The 17,390-nt window shown below is 36.0% G+C and overlaps 1 protein-coding gene across 2 annotated transcripts in view; it reads right to left on the bottom strand.

The window, feature by feature from the left end:
• Positions 1–17,390, bottom strand: part of unc5da (unc-5 netrin receptor Da) — a 234,534-nt gene that overhangs the window by 62,995 nt on the left and 154,149 nt on the right. For both annotated transcript variants that reach the window (XM_046868537.1, XM_046868538.1), the window contains exon 2: positions 14,693–14,893. In XM_046868537.1, coding sequence (XP_046724493.1) covers positions 14,693–14,893 — 201 coding nt within the window. The remainder of the gene's footprint in view (positions 1–14,692; positions 14,894–17,390) is intronic.

Here is a 17,390-nt window from a genome sequence, read left to right as displayed (position 1 = left end):
TTACTTCATTCAAAAAGTAACTGAATATATCACAAGGATTTCTGAAATAAATAACAAAACAAGCTGAATAATATATTCAGAATCAAAATCTAAAGTGGCTTCTGCATCATAAAAGCTGTTGTGTTGAGCTCTTAAAAATGTTAATTTCACAGCTTAAGTATGAAAACTATCAACAATGTATAACAGAACACCGGGTTAGCTTTTAGCTTCGTCGAGGCATGGAGTTTCAGGAGGAGCTTCGACAGATTGGAGTTGCTGCTATCGCAGTAATTACGACCTTCGAACCAGAAAGACACAGCTTACATTTAACTAAAAGGTTTTTGTCTTTATGCTCAACTAAAGTGAAATAATGAGCATATTTCCACTTTGAGAAACTCGTCTTGCTCTCGCCTCAACTCGCCATTAGTGCCACACAGACCTGAATAAACGGAGACACGCCCACAGCGCGTCTTCTTTGTGTTTACAGTGGTTCATCCACCAATCCTACGATGCATCTCTGCTGTAAACAGGTCAGACTGTAGGCTACACTTCAGACGAAATTAATTCATTTAAAAAAGTAACGGACAACGAACCATACGGTAACAGTAACAGAGTTACTTTATTTAAAAAGTAACACGTTACAGTATTAGTTACTGTCAAAAAAGTAACTGCGTTACTAGTAATGCGTTACTGCCCAACACTGCTGATGACACTATGGTAATGATTTATAAATCATTGTTTTTGCTGATGACAGTGTAGTAGTGGGCCTGAAAAGCAACATCAACAAGCGTGGTGAGAAACAAATCAATGTGAATGATTGTTAGCATGACTAGATCTAGTTCTGATCACTCTTCCCTGTGTTAGAACTGTGGGGAAATGGAAAACCGGTGAGGACCTGACCTGGCTTCTGGACAAGCCTTACCTGAAGAGAGAGGCCTGCCTTACCTCCGTTCATTTATTCGTTCATTCAGATAGCCCTGACCGATTGTCTGATGTCCTGATATAGGAACATAACATAAGCAAAGTTGAGTAGATCACCTGGTTTAGGATTAAAGTTAGGATTAGGGTCACTCTGCCCACCAACCACAATGCCTCCAGCATTGTGAAGGACTTCTGTCAACCAGCAAAAGGCATGGAATGATCACCACTACCACCAGAATTTACACAAGCTACATCTCTGAGGCTGTAAGATTACTAAAAAACCCAATTCTAAAACCAACTCCCATGGGGATTAATTAAATGCCTTGAGACTCCCACCCTGGAAAAAGTCTTTTTATTATGTCAAATTGTTATAACATCTGAAATCTTTCATCATGCCCCAGCTTTAAATCAGATGCAAATCAAACATTTAAAGAAGAAATTTGGCTGCACTGATAAAGAACAGTGGAGCTAGAGCAACTCTAAACAAACAATATAAACCATTATTTCAAAACGCATACAAAGAGATGGCAAGCCTGTGGCACAAATTCAGATGAAGGCAAACTAAAGCATGACTAATTGGATATAAATATGTCTTGGCTCAGAGTCTGTCCATCAGTGCCAGTACTACTGATTTGGCAGAAGCTGTGAATATCAAGCCATGGTGTAATACAATGTCATTCATGGCCATGAGACATTACTCTGGAGGTTATACAGAAGACAGGAAAGGAATTGTTTACTATTTTAAGTCAAAAATCAGTGATAGGTGTTGCATAAAAAAGTAAACAAGGATTGACTAATATTTTGTGTTAAATTATCAAAATAATATACATTTCTGTTACATATCAACAACTTTAATTAGTGAAAGCTAGTAAGCGCCAGCTGGCACATATGTACATAATATGCATGCTGATCGGGTCTGGTATTTTTATTCATGTTAAGTTGTTTACAATTTCTTTTCTGTAGATTTAGGCATAAACAACCCAACTGCATATTACTCAATCGATTATTTCACATAGATTGTTTTGGACCTATTTAAAATAGCATCTTAAAAAGTATAAGTACTGAGATGTTTTTCTAGCGTAGACATTTCCTAACAAACTAATGACTTAAGACAATCAACAGATATGATGAAAGCAAGTTTTCTCCATTTTTCAATGTCAACCATTTAATGGAAACTAATTGAAGATAGGAATAGAAGTTGTGAAGAGGAACTTGACTATGAAATGTCAAACCCAAAGAAATCATTTGAGCCAGTTGTTTGTCTACTATGGATGTGCATTTCCATAACTGAGGCTGATGTGATTTGAATATTCGATATGATTCACCCCTATTATGATGCAATGAGATCTGATTTTCGATTTGATTCACACAATGCGAATCGATGAAAGATATGACGCTATGCAATTTAATATGGTATTTGTACATGATTTGTACATGATCAATAGTTCAGCCCATCAACCTATTTCTTGTCATTGCACAGGTCTTTCAACCTACCACTGGTCATTTTCTGGCTATCTCACACAGCAGATGTAGGCTAGCCTACAACAAGAAAGGCAGAAAGGCAGAAGGCAACAAGTAAGCGGATGAGACAGAGGAAGTTAGCAATGTAAACATGACTTAGAACAGAGACATTTCTGATCACCTGATCATCATTATATTTTCTTGGCTTGGGTTCTACAGTATATTGTGGATGTTCAGCCTGGATATATTCATTAGGTAACAAAATTAGTTATTTTGTATTAATATATTAATATGATGTTAGGTTCAAATATCAGCATGACACTAAAACAGGTAGTAGCAATGGCTTAGAAAAAGTGGTAGTCAGTTCTTCAACTTTTAGTGTAGTCAGTTCTTCAACTTTTACCAGAGTCTTTTAAATCTGTACTTCTACTTGAGTAAAGTAGTGTGTGTACTTTTGCCATATCTGCTTATTATACATACATTTTCTTTTACGATTTTGTTTTATTGCTAGTTGAACCATTGTAAATCTGTGACAATCTGTATTGTGTGTGACTCTCAGGACACGCCTCGGTCTCCTTCGTGTTGTGATACTTCATATTCATGTAGCAGCATTGGTGCATATAAAATATTTGTCACAAATTATTGAACACTTTCTAAGTAATAAAAGTATAGCACATCTACTAAGAATAATAACATAACAAGAATTTATGCCGATGCACCAATGCGAATCAATAAATCCTACTATCCCTACTGTCTACAATTAAGAAAATCATAATTCAGTTTGGGCTCTTCTTGCTCTTACTTTGTCTGTCATGCAAATTCATCGAAAAGGTATTGTTGCATTTTACTGTTTCACTAGCTTGTGTCAGTATCTCTGAGTGATAGAGGCGACACAGAGCCAAGTACAATCACATTGTATTCTACTTGTACCTTTCTTTACCCGTACTAGATAATCTTTTAATTAAAGGTCAAACTTCAGTGGCCTTTGGCCTGATGTAGACTCTGGGGAGCAGGGCTGAAAAAATATTTCATGCTAATCAGCGGTTATGCATTATGCATGTATATTGTATGCGGATTGACCTTAAAGCTATTTGTACAGGATTTCCTTACTGATTGTGAGAAAGCCCTGACATAAAGCTCTATGATGCAATGAATTGAGACATGCTGGCTGTGTACTGTACATTAAAAATCCTGACCTATTAATAATATAAATAAATAATTTTTTGTAAGTAAAAACTTTCTTTCGGCTTCTCCCATTAGGGATCGCCACAGCGGACCATCCGCATGTTTGATTTGGCACATGTTTTTACCCTGGACACCCTTCCTAACGCAACCCTCCCCATTTATCCGGGCTTGGGCCCGGCACTAAGGCTTGTGCAACCTTAATGGCTGGGGTTGGTTCCCTGACCGGGATCGAACCCGGGCCACAGCGGTGAGAGCGCCGCATCCTAACCACTAGACCACCAGGGAACCCCAACTAATTTTGTTTAACTAATTTTAATAAATTATATCTTTTTTTTTTTTTTTTTAGATATGATTAAAGATTAATTAATAAAATAAATACTTTTTGTTGTTGGACATTTGGATTTATTTTTAGTTTAGTCCAGCGAGAACTCCCAAGACACTTTACAGCCTACAAACAGGGCCCCTAAGGAATCCAACTCAATTACTGGACAGCCTGGACACAATCACACGCAAACACTATATATATAAAGGGTGCACAAACATACAATCAGTGTAAAGTATAGTTCATTGTAGAGTTGTCTCCTGACACACAGCATTTGATGTTCTTTATTGTTTAAAGGTTTAGGTTTTTTGTGTGCCCACTGGTTTCTAAATCTACTCTTGCTGTGTAAACCTACTTTATCTTTGCTTTACCTGCACATGCAGCCATCTTTGCTGTCTGATTTAGTATACATCTTTTGATGAAAATACATCATATGGCAATATTTTATGTCCCTTTGTTGTAATACTGACTTCAAAATCCTCTAAGAATGCTTTCCACTAGATTTGGGAGAGTGGCTGCGGGGATTTGTGCTCATTCAGCCACATGAGCAATCTGCTGGGCACTGATGTTTGATGAGGCGGCTTAGTGTGAACTTAGAGTTCCAGTTTATACCAAATATGCTCAATGAGGATAAGGTCAGTCTTTGTGCTGGCCACTCAAAATCAGTGGTGGGCCATGCATTTGGTACCTGGACCTTCAGTGGGGACTTACCCGGCTTAATCCACCTATTAATACCACTATCAAACCATCAATACAATACAAAAACGCAATATAACAATGCGTGGCATTACAGAGAGAGAGGCATTTCACATATGAAGGGTGAATACTAATTTTACTAAAGCAAGCTCCAAATTTCTACACTACAACCGCAACTGTAGCACCTACATGAACTGGAGCAGTTCAGAATCAATATTTGTCTAATAACATGACAAAAACATTACAAATTTAAATAAAATACAACCTACCCACCAGAGATGCAGACTCATAATTTGCACCGCTCCTCAGAAGCTGAAAGCCAGTGGTACCGCTCATATTCACTGGTCTGGAAGTGGTAAACAAACCCTTTCCTGTGCTGAGACAAGCTAGCTAGCTTCGGGGTTGGCCGACCTCTCCTCACGATGTCTAGCTTGTCTTGAAAATTGATTTTTAAGTATGTCTAAGTTTAAATAAATGTATCTTCCTCCATAGGCATAAAAAAAGTTTAACTCAGATGTATTAACGTGTACAGCATGATACAGACATGTTTCGCTAATAGAACTTGGCTGTAACAGTTTCCCTCTGACCAATCAATCATAGGACAGAGAAATGCTGATGTATTCTAGGCCAGCTAGCTGGCCCTGTGAGGCAAATTTAAAATCTAATTGATTTAAGAAACAGATTTATTTCTTCTTATTTCTATACCTGTTTTTCTATTGGCCATCTCATCTCTAAATAGAGCTGGGGACCTTCATGCCCTTTCCATGAGCCCCTCCTGTCCGCAGTTCACTCCGGGAATGGCAAGTGCCTTGCTCTACCCCAGACCATGGTATGTCCCCAAGGTGCCATTAGATGTCCCATGTCCAGTCGTGCTCTAGGCATTCTATCCTTTTCCTTATCAGGCCCCCCGACCAGGAGAAGCTTGACCGGGTGTGCCAGGTGTGAGCACTGGACACATATGTCCACAGAACTGCCGTGTGGAGAAAGTCGGACTAGGTGTTTGTCTGCCATGGTCCGTATAAGAAAGGTCTCCCTGCAGATAAGCATTTGTGGCATTTAGCGGATGCTAGCAGACCCTCAGCAGGTGGACTGGTCTCCCTGCTCGTTTCAGACTTTGTCAGGTCCTATAGCCTTGACATTAATGGTACCCTTGGCCCTTCTGTCCTTTGACCTATCTGTGCCCATCCACACTAGGCAGGGACTGGTCAGTCTGGCGGTTTTGTACATTCCTTTCCAAAGTGTTGTTGACGCAGCTAGAGTTCCCGAAGGGAAACATCTCTAGGTTATGTAGGCAACCCTGGTTTCCCGACAGAATGAAAGGCTGCATCTCGGTGCCTCACTTCCTACATTCCTGCAAGTGATTCCTTCACTTTCGAAGCTAGCAACATTTCAACGGTATGTGCTTTTATAGCTTTCTGGTCATGATGTCACCCCGCAGGTGACATCGCACTTTTACGTTGCACTGATTACACACGTGGTTCAGAGCATGGTCAGGCAGAGGCGTTCCCAAAGTGTTTTGTTGATGCATCGTTTCGTTCCCTCTGGGAACCAGCGTTACCATACATAACCAAGAAACGTTCTTTTAATGGTCACACTGTTAAATTAAATGTTGATAATGTTAAATGTCAAGAACTGGTACAAGGCACCTAAATATAATTAATCTCATAACACATCTATCTATCTATCTATCTATCTATCTATCTATCTATCTATCTATCTATCTATCTATCTATCTATCTATCTATCTATCTATCTATCTATCTATCTATCTTTTTATCTGTCTGTCTGTCTGTCTGTCTGGCTATTACAAATACAGAGCTACAGAGATTTCCATTGATAAAAGGATTGTGGATGCTTTGGATCCCAATTTATATGTTTGTGTGGCTTTGTGTGTGCGTGTCTACAGTATGTGGGTGTGTTATTTGGGGATGTGCAGCTTTACTTAAAGGGATTTACCAAGCTTGATTCATCAGGCGGATTAGAAATTACACATACAAGCACACAGACCTAGTATAGTACTTAAGGGAAATGTTAGTCCCTTAGACTCTTAGTAGTCTCTCTCTCTCTCTCTCTCTCTCTCTCTCTCTCTCTCTTTCTGTTTCCTCTCTGTCTACTCAGCTGCTACCCGACATGTTCCCTTCTCAAGTCCTATCTGTCTTCTTTCATCCCTCAATCCTTCCTCATCCACTTTAAATCTCACTGTAAAGCTTCCTTTTTTCCACTAACCCTTTAAATCTCTTGTCCACTCGGTGTCTTTCTTGCTAGCAAGGGGATTCAAAAGTTCAAAAACTCCTCCACACACACGCACACACACATGCATACACACACACACACACACACACAGACACACACACACACACACACACTGACATAACAGCTATAATCAATACCATATTAATAACCCTTGGTAACCTAAATGAAACATTTTCTGTACAGATTTGGTTTAACAAAGATTCCTTGAGGGAATAGCCAGATGTCCCTAAAGAGCAAATTTGTAACTGTTAGATATTCCTGTCCTTGTGAGAACATTTGATTCCCATCAAGATCCCCCAACACACACACACACACACACACACACACACACACACACACACACACACACATTCACTTCCTCTGTGCCAGCTTGATTGATGCTTGTTCTCCCCCTAGCACAGCAAAATAATTCAATGTTCTTCATGACCTTTCTTTTTCTCCAACTAAACATTTACTTATGAGTCATATCATTTGACATATCAACCAGTTCATATGAGTGTATTTGCCTTTTCTGGAACTTTCAAAACTTGATTGTTTGTCAATGCATTCCCAAAATCTGAACAAAATCTGGACAGATATTTACACAATGACACAGTTTTGCAAAGACTATAATGGATTTGAAATGAAATATTAATACCTGGCCATTTCATGAACCCAGACAATGCCTTCTTGTCTTCAGCTCACCTGCCAGAAAAGCTTTTATACATTTTTAATGATATAAATCCTTAATTTCTCAAAGTCTTCACATCACTTTTGTTCCCAGAAATGGTGCCTTTAGTTTTTGCTCTTTTTTTTCCGCAAACATTGTCTTACCTAGAACTAAAAAAAAAAAAGCAGGGAATTGAAAAGCAAGGAGTGACTGCTTTTATGTTTTATATAACCAATAAAGCATTGTAACAGTATGGTTCAACCTGGTTGACATTGTATTGGATTGAACTCTATCAATATATTAGCATTGTTTCTTGTTAATATAGTGTATGGTATTATATTGTATAAGCCCAGTTATGAATGCTAAACCAAATTGTTATAATTTGATCCTTTCTTGGCCTTTAAATTGTTGTAACATGTCATAGATGTGCCACAGTCAGTTTAGGTATCTGTTATTTAATTGTGCTCATTAGTTGAACTATCCCACTTTGCTATCAAGCTTTAAAAGAAAACACGGCTATGCTGTTTATTCATCTTAGCCATGATTTAGTGTTTTATGTAGTCAGCTATGCTAAACAGAACACTTTTATTTAGTATGCTAACCAATACATTCAAACATAACAGTTAGTCAACAATGCTAAGCAAAGCAGACATTCTTTATGTATTTACAACTATTAAATCAAACTTTCATGAGAAGCAAACTTTCATGAGAAGTCCTAAAGCTCAGTCGACATTAAATATAATCCTGATACTTTAGTGCATGTGTATTCACAGTAATTATTGGTACTTGGTAATAATATTAAAAAAATTATCATACAAAAATAATATTAACTCCATTAATTGTGTTAAGTGCACAAGTTCAATTGAATTTCAAATGTAAAAAGTATGTTTTATTTTTTAGGTAGACTGTAATAATCATTTGAATTATATTTTCTTTTATATTATAAACTATTTCATTGTAATGTAATTTGTAATACATCATTTAATCCACAATGCAAATATAATTCAAGTATTACTATAAGATTACAATTATGCCAGATCTATTAAAATATAATAACAATAATTCATACTGATATATAATGTTAATAAAAAAAAGTGATATTTATTTATATAAAAAAATATATATTTATTTTTGTTAATTATCTTCCATACCAAAATATTATATGGGAATCTGAACAATTAATTTATGGTTTATATAAAACATTGTATTGTTTTCATTTTTTCCCTTTTATTTTATCTCCCAATTTTATGAGAACCAAATTCAAAATAATACAAGAATAATATGAATGAAGATATATGAAGAATATGTTTTAGATTTTAGATTGTCCAAAGTAGCTCTATTTTGACACTCATGGCAACTAATGACATTTGCTCATCAGATTCATGAGGTAGTCACCTAGCATGGTTATCAATTCACAGGTGTTCCTTGTCAAGAGTTTTAATTGTCCATCATGGTGAAATTCCAGTGAATTTAAATGTTTTCCAAAGTGCAGTCTCCAAAACCACCAAACATTATGATGAAACAGGCTCTCATGAGGACCGTCCCAGGAGAGAAAGACCATCAATTTACATAAATGCTTTTTAGAGTTCAAGTGGCAGACATATTTAAACATCCACTGTTCAGAGGAGACTGCGTGAGAAATGAACGTTAGATCAGTGGAAAATTGTCCTATGGTCTGATAAATCATAATTAGAGCTTTTGGTTCTAAACACTGTGTCTTTGTTAGATGTTAGAGGGCGAAGGGATGGTTCCTAAATGTGTGGTTCCCACTGTGAAGCATGAAGAAGGAGGTGTGATGGTGTGGGTGTGTTTTGCTGGTGACAGTGTTGGCGATTTAGTTAAAGTTGAGAACACACTTAACCAGCAAGTCTACCTCAGCATTTTGCAGGGACATGCATCGTGGGAAAATAATTTGTTTTCCAACAAAACAATGATCCTACAACACACCTCTATGTTATGTAAGAACTATCTGTTCAAGAAGGAGAGAGATGGAGCAGTGCATCAGACCACAATCAGTTGATCTAAATCCATTTGAGATGGTTTGGGATTTATTGGACCAGAGAGTGAAGGAAAAGCAGCCAACAAGCACTCAACATCTCTGGGAGCGGAGCATGATTTCCAAATGATTGTTGGAAAACTATTCCAGGTGACTACTTAATGAGCTTAACTGAGAGAGTTTGCAAAGTTTTCATCAAAACAAAAGATGGTGACTTTGAAGAATTGCAAAACAAAGATTCAGGGTTATTTAACACATTTTTTTTGCTACATAATTCTATGCATGCTTTTTTCATAGTTTGGAAATAATTTTCATGCTGAAAATAATAAAAACGGCAGATCAATGGATAAAGCCATTTGAAAAATATAACTGTATATATATTAAATGACTATATATATATATATATATACATACTTTGTTTTTACATTAATTAGTTTGTACTGACTTGTGCCTAACCTAATAGAGATTTGTTTCTCTGTCCTTCACTAAGTCAGTATTTGAGTCTGTAAGTCTAAAAAGAGTTTAAATATTTAAATATTGGATACTGTTTCAGTGTATTACTTAGAAACCTTTTCAAAACATATGTATAATTTATATACAAATATAATATATGTATAATAAAATATCTTGCTTAACTGTGCTTACATATGCATTGCAATAGTGCAATTTTACCTTTAGCCATTAGTTTTACTATTTACTATTTACTATTATCAAACTTATAAAAGAATATATATTTATATATAGTATATACAAGGTGCATTTGACACACACTCACATATATACATACATACATACATACATATATATATATATATATATATATATATATATATATATATATATATATATATATATATATATATATATATATATATATATTCTTCTTCTTCTTCTTCTTCTTCGGCTGCTCCCATTAGGGGTCGCCACAGCGGATCATCCGTCTCCATACCACCCTGTCCTCTACATCTGCCTCTTTTACACCAACTACCTGCATGTCTTCCCTCACCACATCCATGAACCTCCTTCTTGGCCTCCCTCTTTTCCTCCTACCTGGTGGCTCCATCCTCAGCATTCTTCTACCAATATAATTTATGTCCCTCCTCTGCACATGTCCAAACCATCTCAATCTCGCCTCCCTCACCTTGTCACCAAAACATCCTACATGCGCTGTCCCTCTAATAAACTCATTTCTAATCTTATCCATCCTCGTCACTCCCAACGAAAACCTCAACATCTTCAGCTCTGCTACCTCCAGCTCCACCTCCTGTCTTTTACTCAATGCCACTGTCTCTAATCCATACAACATCGCAGGTCTCACCACAGTCCTATAAACTTTCCCTTTCATTTTTGCAGATACCCTACTATCACAAATCACTCCTGTCACTCTTTTCTTCACTTCTCTAACACACTCTCCATTACTTTGCACTGTTGACCCCAGGTACCTGAATTCCTCCACCTTTTGAAGCTCTTCTCCCATATATATATATATATATATATATATATATATATATATATATATATATATATATATATATATATATGTAAAATGTAAAAAAGTAATTATACTATATATATATATATATATATATATATATATATATATATATATATATATATATATATATATATATATATAGTATAATTACTTTTTACTTAGACAAATGGCAGGACATTTTTCAATAACTGCTCTTGTTTTTTCATTTTTGTTTCATTATCGAGAAAAGTCCTACAAACTCCAAAATTAATCCCCCAATTAAAATTTACACATTTATATTCTGCATATGTTATCAGATCCTGTTTAGGCAATGAGTGCTACAGGACAGGCTGCTATACATCACTATAATGTTGAGCACTATTATCAGATTGTCAGAATTGAAAAATAATGACAGCACAGCCGAACAAATCATCAAGCACAGCGTGTGCATGCAGCCCAAGGACAACAGCAGTCCCGCTATCTGAGTTTGATTTATTGCCCTGTCTGTTGGGGAGATGCTATCGGTGTATATCTGTCCTGCACTATGGGACCTCCGAATAAATCAATGGCACGTTGGAGATTTGCAGTCGATTAGCTTACCTTACAAACGCACACACACACACACACACACACACACACACACACACACACACACACACACAAACAGTTTAAAGAGTGTGAGAGAGAGCTCCAAAATATCATGCATTTCACTACAAATAAAGTAAAAAGGGGAAAAAGTGGTGTCAAGTAACAGTATTAAAAAAAAATTACTAAATAAGACTACACTTTTCCAAACACCTTTTACACAATTCTCCATAATGCCAAATTAAAGTTATATCGACAACCAAATAGTGTCCAATTACCTTGGTTTTTACCACATAATGCTCAAAGGTATATAAAAGTGACATTAAGGCTATTTCCATATTAAGGCCCCCAGATTTGTTTTTGTCATAATATGTTGAATGATATTTTTTCAAATTGTGTGACTAAGATAAACGTTTTCATTTGTAATTTAGATTATTATTATTTTTTTGATTAGACAATGTTTGACAGCGGATTTGTCTGTTTGAAAAAAAATATTCTTGGATAACAAGAATTAACTGGCTTAAATGTATCATTTATTTCCTCTGCTGAAAGGAAAAACACTTATAATGGGACCACATGGTGGGATCAAAACTTTTCAAGTTGCCATTTCAAGTAACTGTGCTATGTTGCCTTTTTGAATATAAATGACCATCATTCATGGACAGGCTATCATCGTCTATCATCACAAACCACAGTCCACTCTTTATACTATTCTCAGTTGCTGAATAGCATCAAACGCCAGCTTTGTCCACCTGTTTCTTTCATTCAAAACAGTGTGAGTGTAAAGAAATAAATAAAATAAACTTCATAAAAGGGGGAAAAAAAGGAGGCAGTGTGTGAAAACGAAAAGCCGCAGGCTGTTTTCAGGGTTTGTGAATTGAAAAAAAAAATAACAATTGGTGTCTGGCACACTGAAGGCAAAAAAGAATAACATTTCTCACGATTGCATCACTGTTGCTTTCATGGCCTTCCAACTCGTAGCTATCAAAAAGTAACACGCAATTTTATACAAGTGATATTATTCAAGAGCAAACTCATAGTTATAGGAAGAGTAATACAACATTATACGTAGTTGCTATTATTTAGAAGTATGTCACTTAAATACTAAATCAAATCGATGTTTTGGCTGGGTGGTATGAATCTGGAATTGAATTAAACATGGGAGGTGACTATCTTAATTAATTAATTGTCATGCCATGAAATAAAGTACATTCCTAGTACACTTGTCATTGACAAAAGGGCCTCAATCGGAAATAGTGTACAGCTATCTTCTGTGAGCAATATAATTTAAAGGCAGAGGCCTTGTTTGCTACGTCCGGCCTATAATTGCGAAACTTTCTGTGAGCTGCATGGCAAAGCCTGTGATTGGCTGTTACAAACATTTTCAAGCTGACTGATTAAAAAATAAATGGTTTTGGGTATCAGCTGTCAATGTCTGGTACAAACACTTAATCAGAAGGTTTACAAATGCATACAAATGGTTTTAAATTCTAACAATTGCAGACAATTGTTAGATTGACTAATTAAAATTTGCATTAAATTCTAACTTTAATGCAGTCAATGCTCAAAAATGCTCAATTTATTAAATGGTTTCACATGACAGCTACATCTCATTGTGCTTTGTAAACATGGAACAAAAAAAACAATTCATTCTCTTCCTCTACTTATATTTGTGCTTTTATACCACCTTCTGTGTCACTATAATGATCAACCATTAGTACAGTATATTGCAGAATATTTATTATAAATATGCAAGCATAATTCACAACTAATTACCGTATTTTTCGGACTATAAGCCGCTCCTTTTTTACCACGTTTTCAACCCCGCGGCTTAAACAACAAAGCGGCTTATTTAGAAATTTTGAATGTTTTTCCCGGTTTCACAAACTTCAAGCCAAAAAACTGAGCCGCATAACATTAGACCAATTAAATTTCCTCACGGAAACGAAAAAACGCACCTCACCTGTGTTCTGAGCTGCACCGCATCAGGGGAAAACGCGTTGTTTTTTTTTTTTACGCACGACGATGCCAAAAGAAAAACTCCCGAGAGAAATAGTTGTGAAAGGAAGGAGGAAGACAGTGAACAATGACTTTCTTGGTAGGCTACTGTTTAGATACAAGCCGTTGTAACGCATTGAGTCTGGGTCAAGGGATAGCGCGCTAACTCCAGTTGCAACAGAAATCATATAAACACAGACAGGTTTCCAAAACTCGTGCTTTTTTATTTTTCTTGGCAACAACATTACGGGTTTGTCAAAGAAACTTAGAAATGAGCATCAGAAAATAATAAGGACATATTCCTCGGTCTTGCACACATGCAGTAATAGCGGAAAAATGTGGAGGCAGGCTATTCCCAAAATGCCGCTCTGCTCTTAAAGGAGCCACAACATATTTCACCTGTTACACCGTGTAACAGACACTGTCTTTTGTTAAAGCCTGTGTAAAGTTCATTAGTTTCACCTGTAGATAGGTGTGGCTTATTTGTGTTCAAAATAAAAATCTTTGTCAAATTCAGTGGGTGCGGCTTATATATGGGCTTTATAGTCCGGAAATTACGGTATATAATTTTAATACTAACAAGGAGGCACATTTTCACATACAGTTTCTAAAGCTAAAACTGTATGTTACAATGGTTATAACTGTTTATAAGCAGTTCATTAATTTTGAATGGTGATTCAAATATATTAAATATATAGTTTGTCAGAATATACAGTATATACAGTTATTATAAATACATAAAAAAAGCTGACACCTGACCTTTGATTGATATGTGCCTTTTGAAAATCTCATTCCATGTTTAGTCCCCATTTGCTGTTATAAAAAATCTTCACTTTTCTTGGAAGAAGTGCCTCTAGATTTTGAAGTATGCTTGTGGAGATTTGAATGGAGCTCAGTTTGTGTATCAAGGAACTGTATGCTGGAAAAGGTTTGGGTCTCCAAGTTCAAGTGAAGGTAAAATTGAATGAAAACTTTGTGGTGACAGTTTAGGGAATATCCACATATGGCTAGTATTTGTCTATATAGTGTATACATTTGTGTGTATATACAGTATAAACAAATATATATGCATATATATTATATACATAAAATTCTCATAATTCAGATATTTCTATGCAAATCTTTACTGTATACAGTATGAATATCTATCTATTGTGTAATGTGTGTCTTTACCTGTTTCTAGATCTATGTGTTCCAGTGATGTGTGTTGGTTCTGGTGAACCCACTCTCCATTGCACTTGAAGAAGATCTGCAGCGCAGGCCTAGCTCGGCACTGGAGCTTAATCGGGTTGCTTTTGACGATGTAAGCATCATCCGGCTCCTGAAGAAAGCGAGGCAGGGTCCCGGATGCGGTTGAAAGCCCAGCTCGATTTCCTGGAATGACAGCAATTAACACCACATGTTAGGGGTGTACCCTTTGTGTTAGTATTTGAACGATATAAACGGCATCATGACAGGTCTGTGAGCAGAATAGATGGTGTTAAATTCTCACTGAGCAGCATGTACGCTGTCGGAAATGCTGAATCCGGAGTTAAAAAGTGAAAGCAAGTCGTCCGCAGTCAGCCATGATGCCGATTTGCATAATTTTAATTGGCTTCTGCTTGCCCTCACTTCCGATTAGTCTTATAGACACTGAGATTTGGGGACATTCAATGAGATTAGAGGCAGAATATCAGAAGCATGGACAGCTTCTCTTAACTAGCTCTGCAACCTGTTAAACCTACAGAGCACCGTGAACATTTTTCCTTAGCAATCTCATCAGTCAAATTATTATTTTGAATAATGAAAGGCTTCATATTTGAATCATGCTCCCATTTTTTCTAATCCCATTGCTTTGTCAGCCATTTTATTTGTCCACAGATCAAGGCTAACCCTGAATTTTGCATATACTACAAGACACTTGCTGCATTACAAATGGGTGAAAGCAACTATGTAAATGAGTTACTCTAATCATCCTTGTTACACATTTCCTATGATAATGGCCCATCAGCATACATTCTTGGGAGGAGGACCTTATCAGCACTTTCTGAAGATGATTTTTTAGTGTTCACTCTAGACGTGAGAAAATTACCCAAATGGTTTTCTTTTGTTGATTTCTGACATCAAAATTAATAACTTTAAATATTCATTTTGCAGAGGAGATAAACATTTGAACAACATACCACAGACACAACATTACTATTACATTGCTTAGGTAGCTGCTATAATGCTCACTGCTGCTTGATTAGTAAAGTGGAAGACAAAGTGCCCTTACCCTACTCTCTGTATTAATTTAGAAACACTTTTACTGATCTTTTTAGCTCTCATTTTCACAAACTACAAAATAGATTTAAAGACACCAAAAGTAATGAAGCAGCAAAGCCAGTTGTTTTGTATTTGCTAGATAAATATGAAACGATAAATCAGAATTTCAGCTTTATTTTTTTTTATACTGTATATATATATATATATATATATATATATATATATATATATATATATATATATATATATATATAGAGCAGTGTTTAACTTAGTCCATAGTGCAGTCAATGCCAGACCACCCAATATTTGGGTGAGCAAAAGTTTTACAAATCAAAAGTAAATATAACAATATTTGGCTGCATGAAGCCTGTGACTCTAACATTTCCAAACTTTCTTTTGTTAGTGATGCTTACTCAGGCTCATACCCGAACTTTTTTCAGTTGTTCTCTGTTTTCAATGGTTTCTCCCTATAGTCTTCTTTTCAGGAAAAAAAAACTAGACTTTATTACCGTTTTATCTGTGTAAAGCTGCTCTGAGACATTGTCCATTGTTAAAGGTGCTATACAACTAAAAATGAATTGACGTGAAATAAATTCTGCTCAACTGGCTTAATGTCTGGTCTAAGAGCTGTGGTTTTTTTTTTTTTAGAACTTTTCCCTTTATCCACCAGAAGATGTCCGTTTTGGCAGCTTTGGCAGCTTTGGCACTGTGCTCTGGGTCATTATCTTCTTTTATGATGAAGGAATTAGGCTTTATAGTGAATTTAAGCAACAGAAACACTAGGCACATCAGTGCTCAATGTAATCTCTCTATAAAGACCCCTAATACAATAACAGAATAAATGATCATCCAGTGCAAAGCAACTAAATACACTTTACAATGTGTTACTATAAAAAAAAAAAAAAAATTTTACTCCTGGAACCCTGTGTTCCTCCTTCCCAAAGCTCCAGAGCTTCTTTTCTAACCTGCACTGTACTGTAGCATCGCAATGATATTTCTTTGGTTCGCTCCCAGGTAAGAGCTTAAAAGCATTAAAAATGTATCAGCTTATGTTCCTCTAAAAGGAGAAACTAAATGTAAATGTCTACTCATGTTAACGCCCGAAGCAAGACTAACAGGAGTAGCAGGCAGATCAGTAGCAGGTGGACAGGTACGATAGAAAGGCAGGAGGGAAGAAAATAAAACATGTCTAATAAGAGAACCGGGAAAAAAAACCCCTGCATAATCAGTATGACAAATATGTACAGTGAAAATTCGAAAGGAATATGTAATACGATATAAAAACAGACTGTAGATATAAAAACACAGTGTAATGACACGCTTTCAGTTAAAACGCAATTATGCTTTCAGTGTCAGCATACATTATATAGCACAAGGTATGTAGGCACCTATATATCAGGTATGCTGTATAATATTATAAAAACATGTATTTGTTTTATGATATATTTTGTTAGATTATTATAATATATTATTATAAATGGGCATTATACCTGTAAAAATAGTCCTCAGCAATCTTGTGCAATATTATGCAATACTTAAACATATCTGAGTATTATCTTATAGTTGCCACATTAAAATTCACTGTACGTGGTATGGTCAAAAGTTTGAGAGCACCTAACCATGAGAT

The sequence above is a fragment of the Silurus meridionalis genome, chromosome 15, assembly GCF_014805685.1.
Source record: "Silurus meridionalis isolate SWU-2019-XX chromosome 15, ASM1480568v1, whole genome shotgun sequence".
NCBI classification, from domain to species: Eukaryota; Metazoa; Chordata; class Actinopteri; order Siluriformes; family Siluridae; genus Silurus; species Silurus meridionalis.
This window is presented reverse-complemented; position numbering and strand designations above follow the sequence as displayed.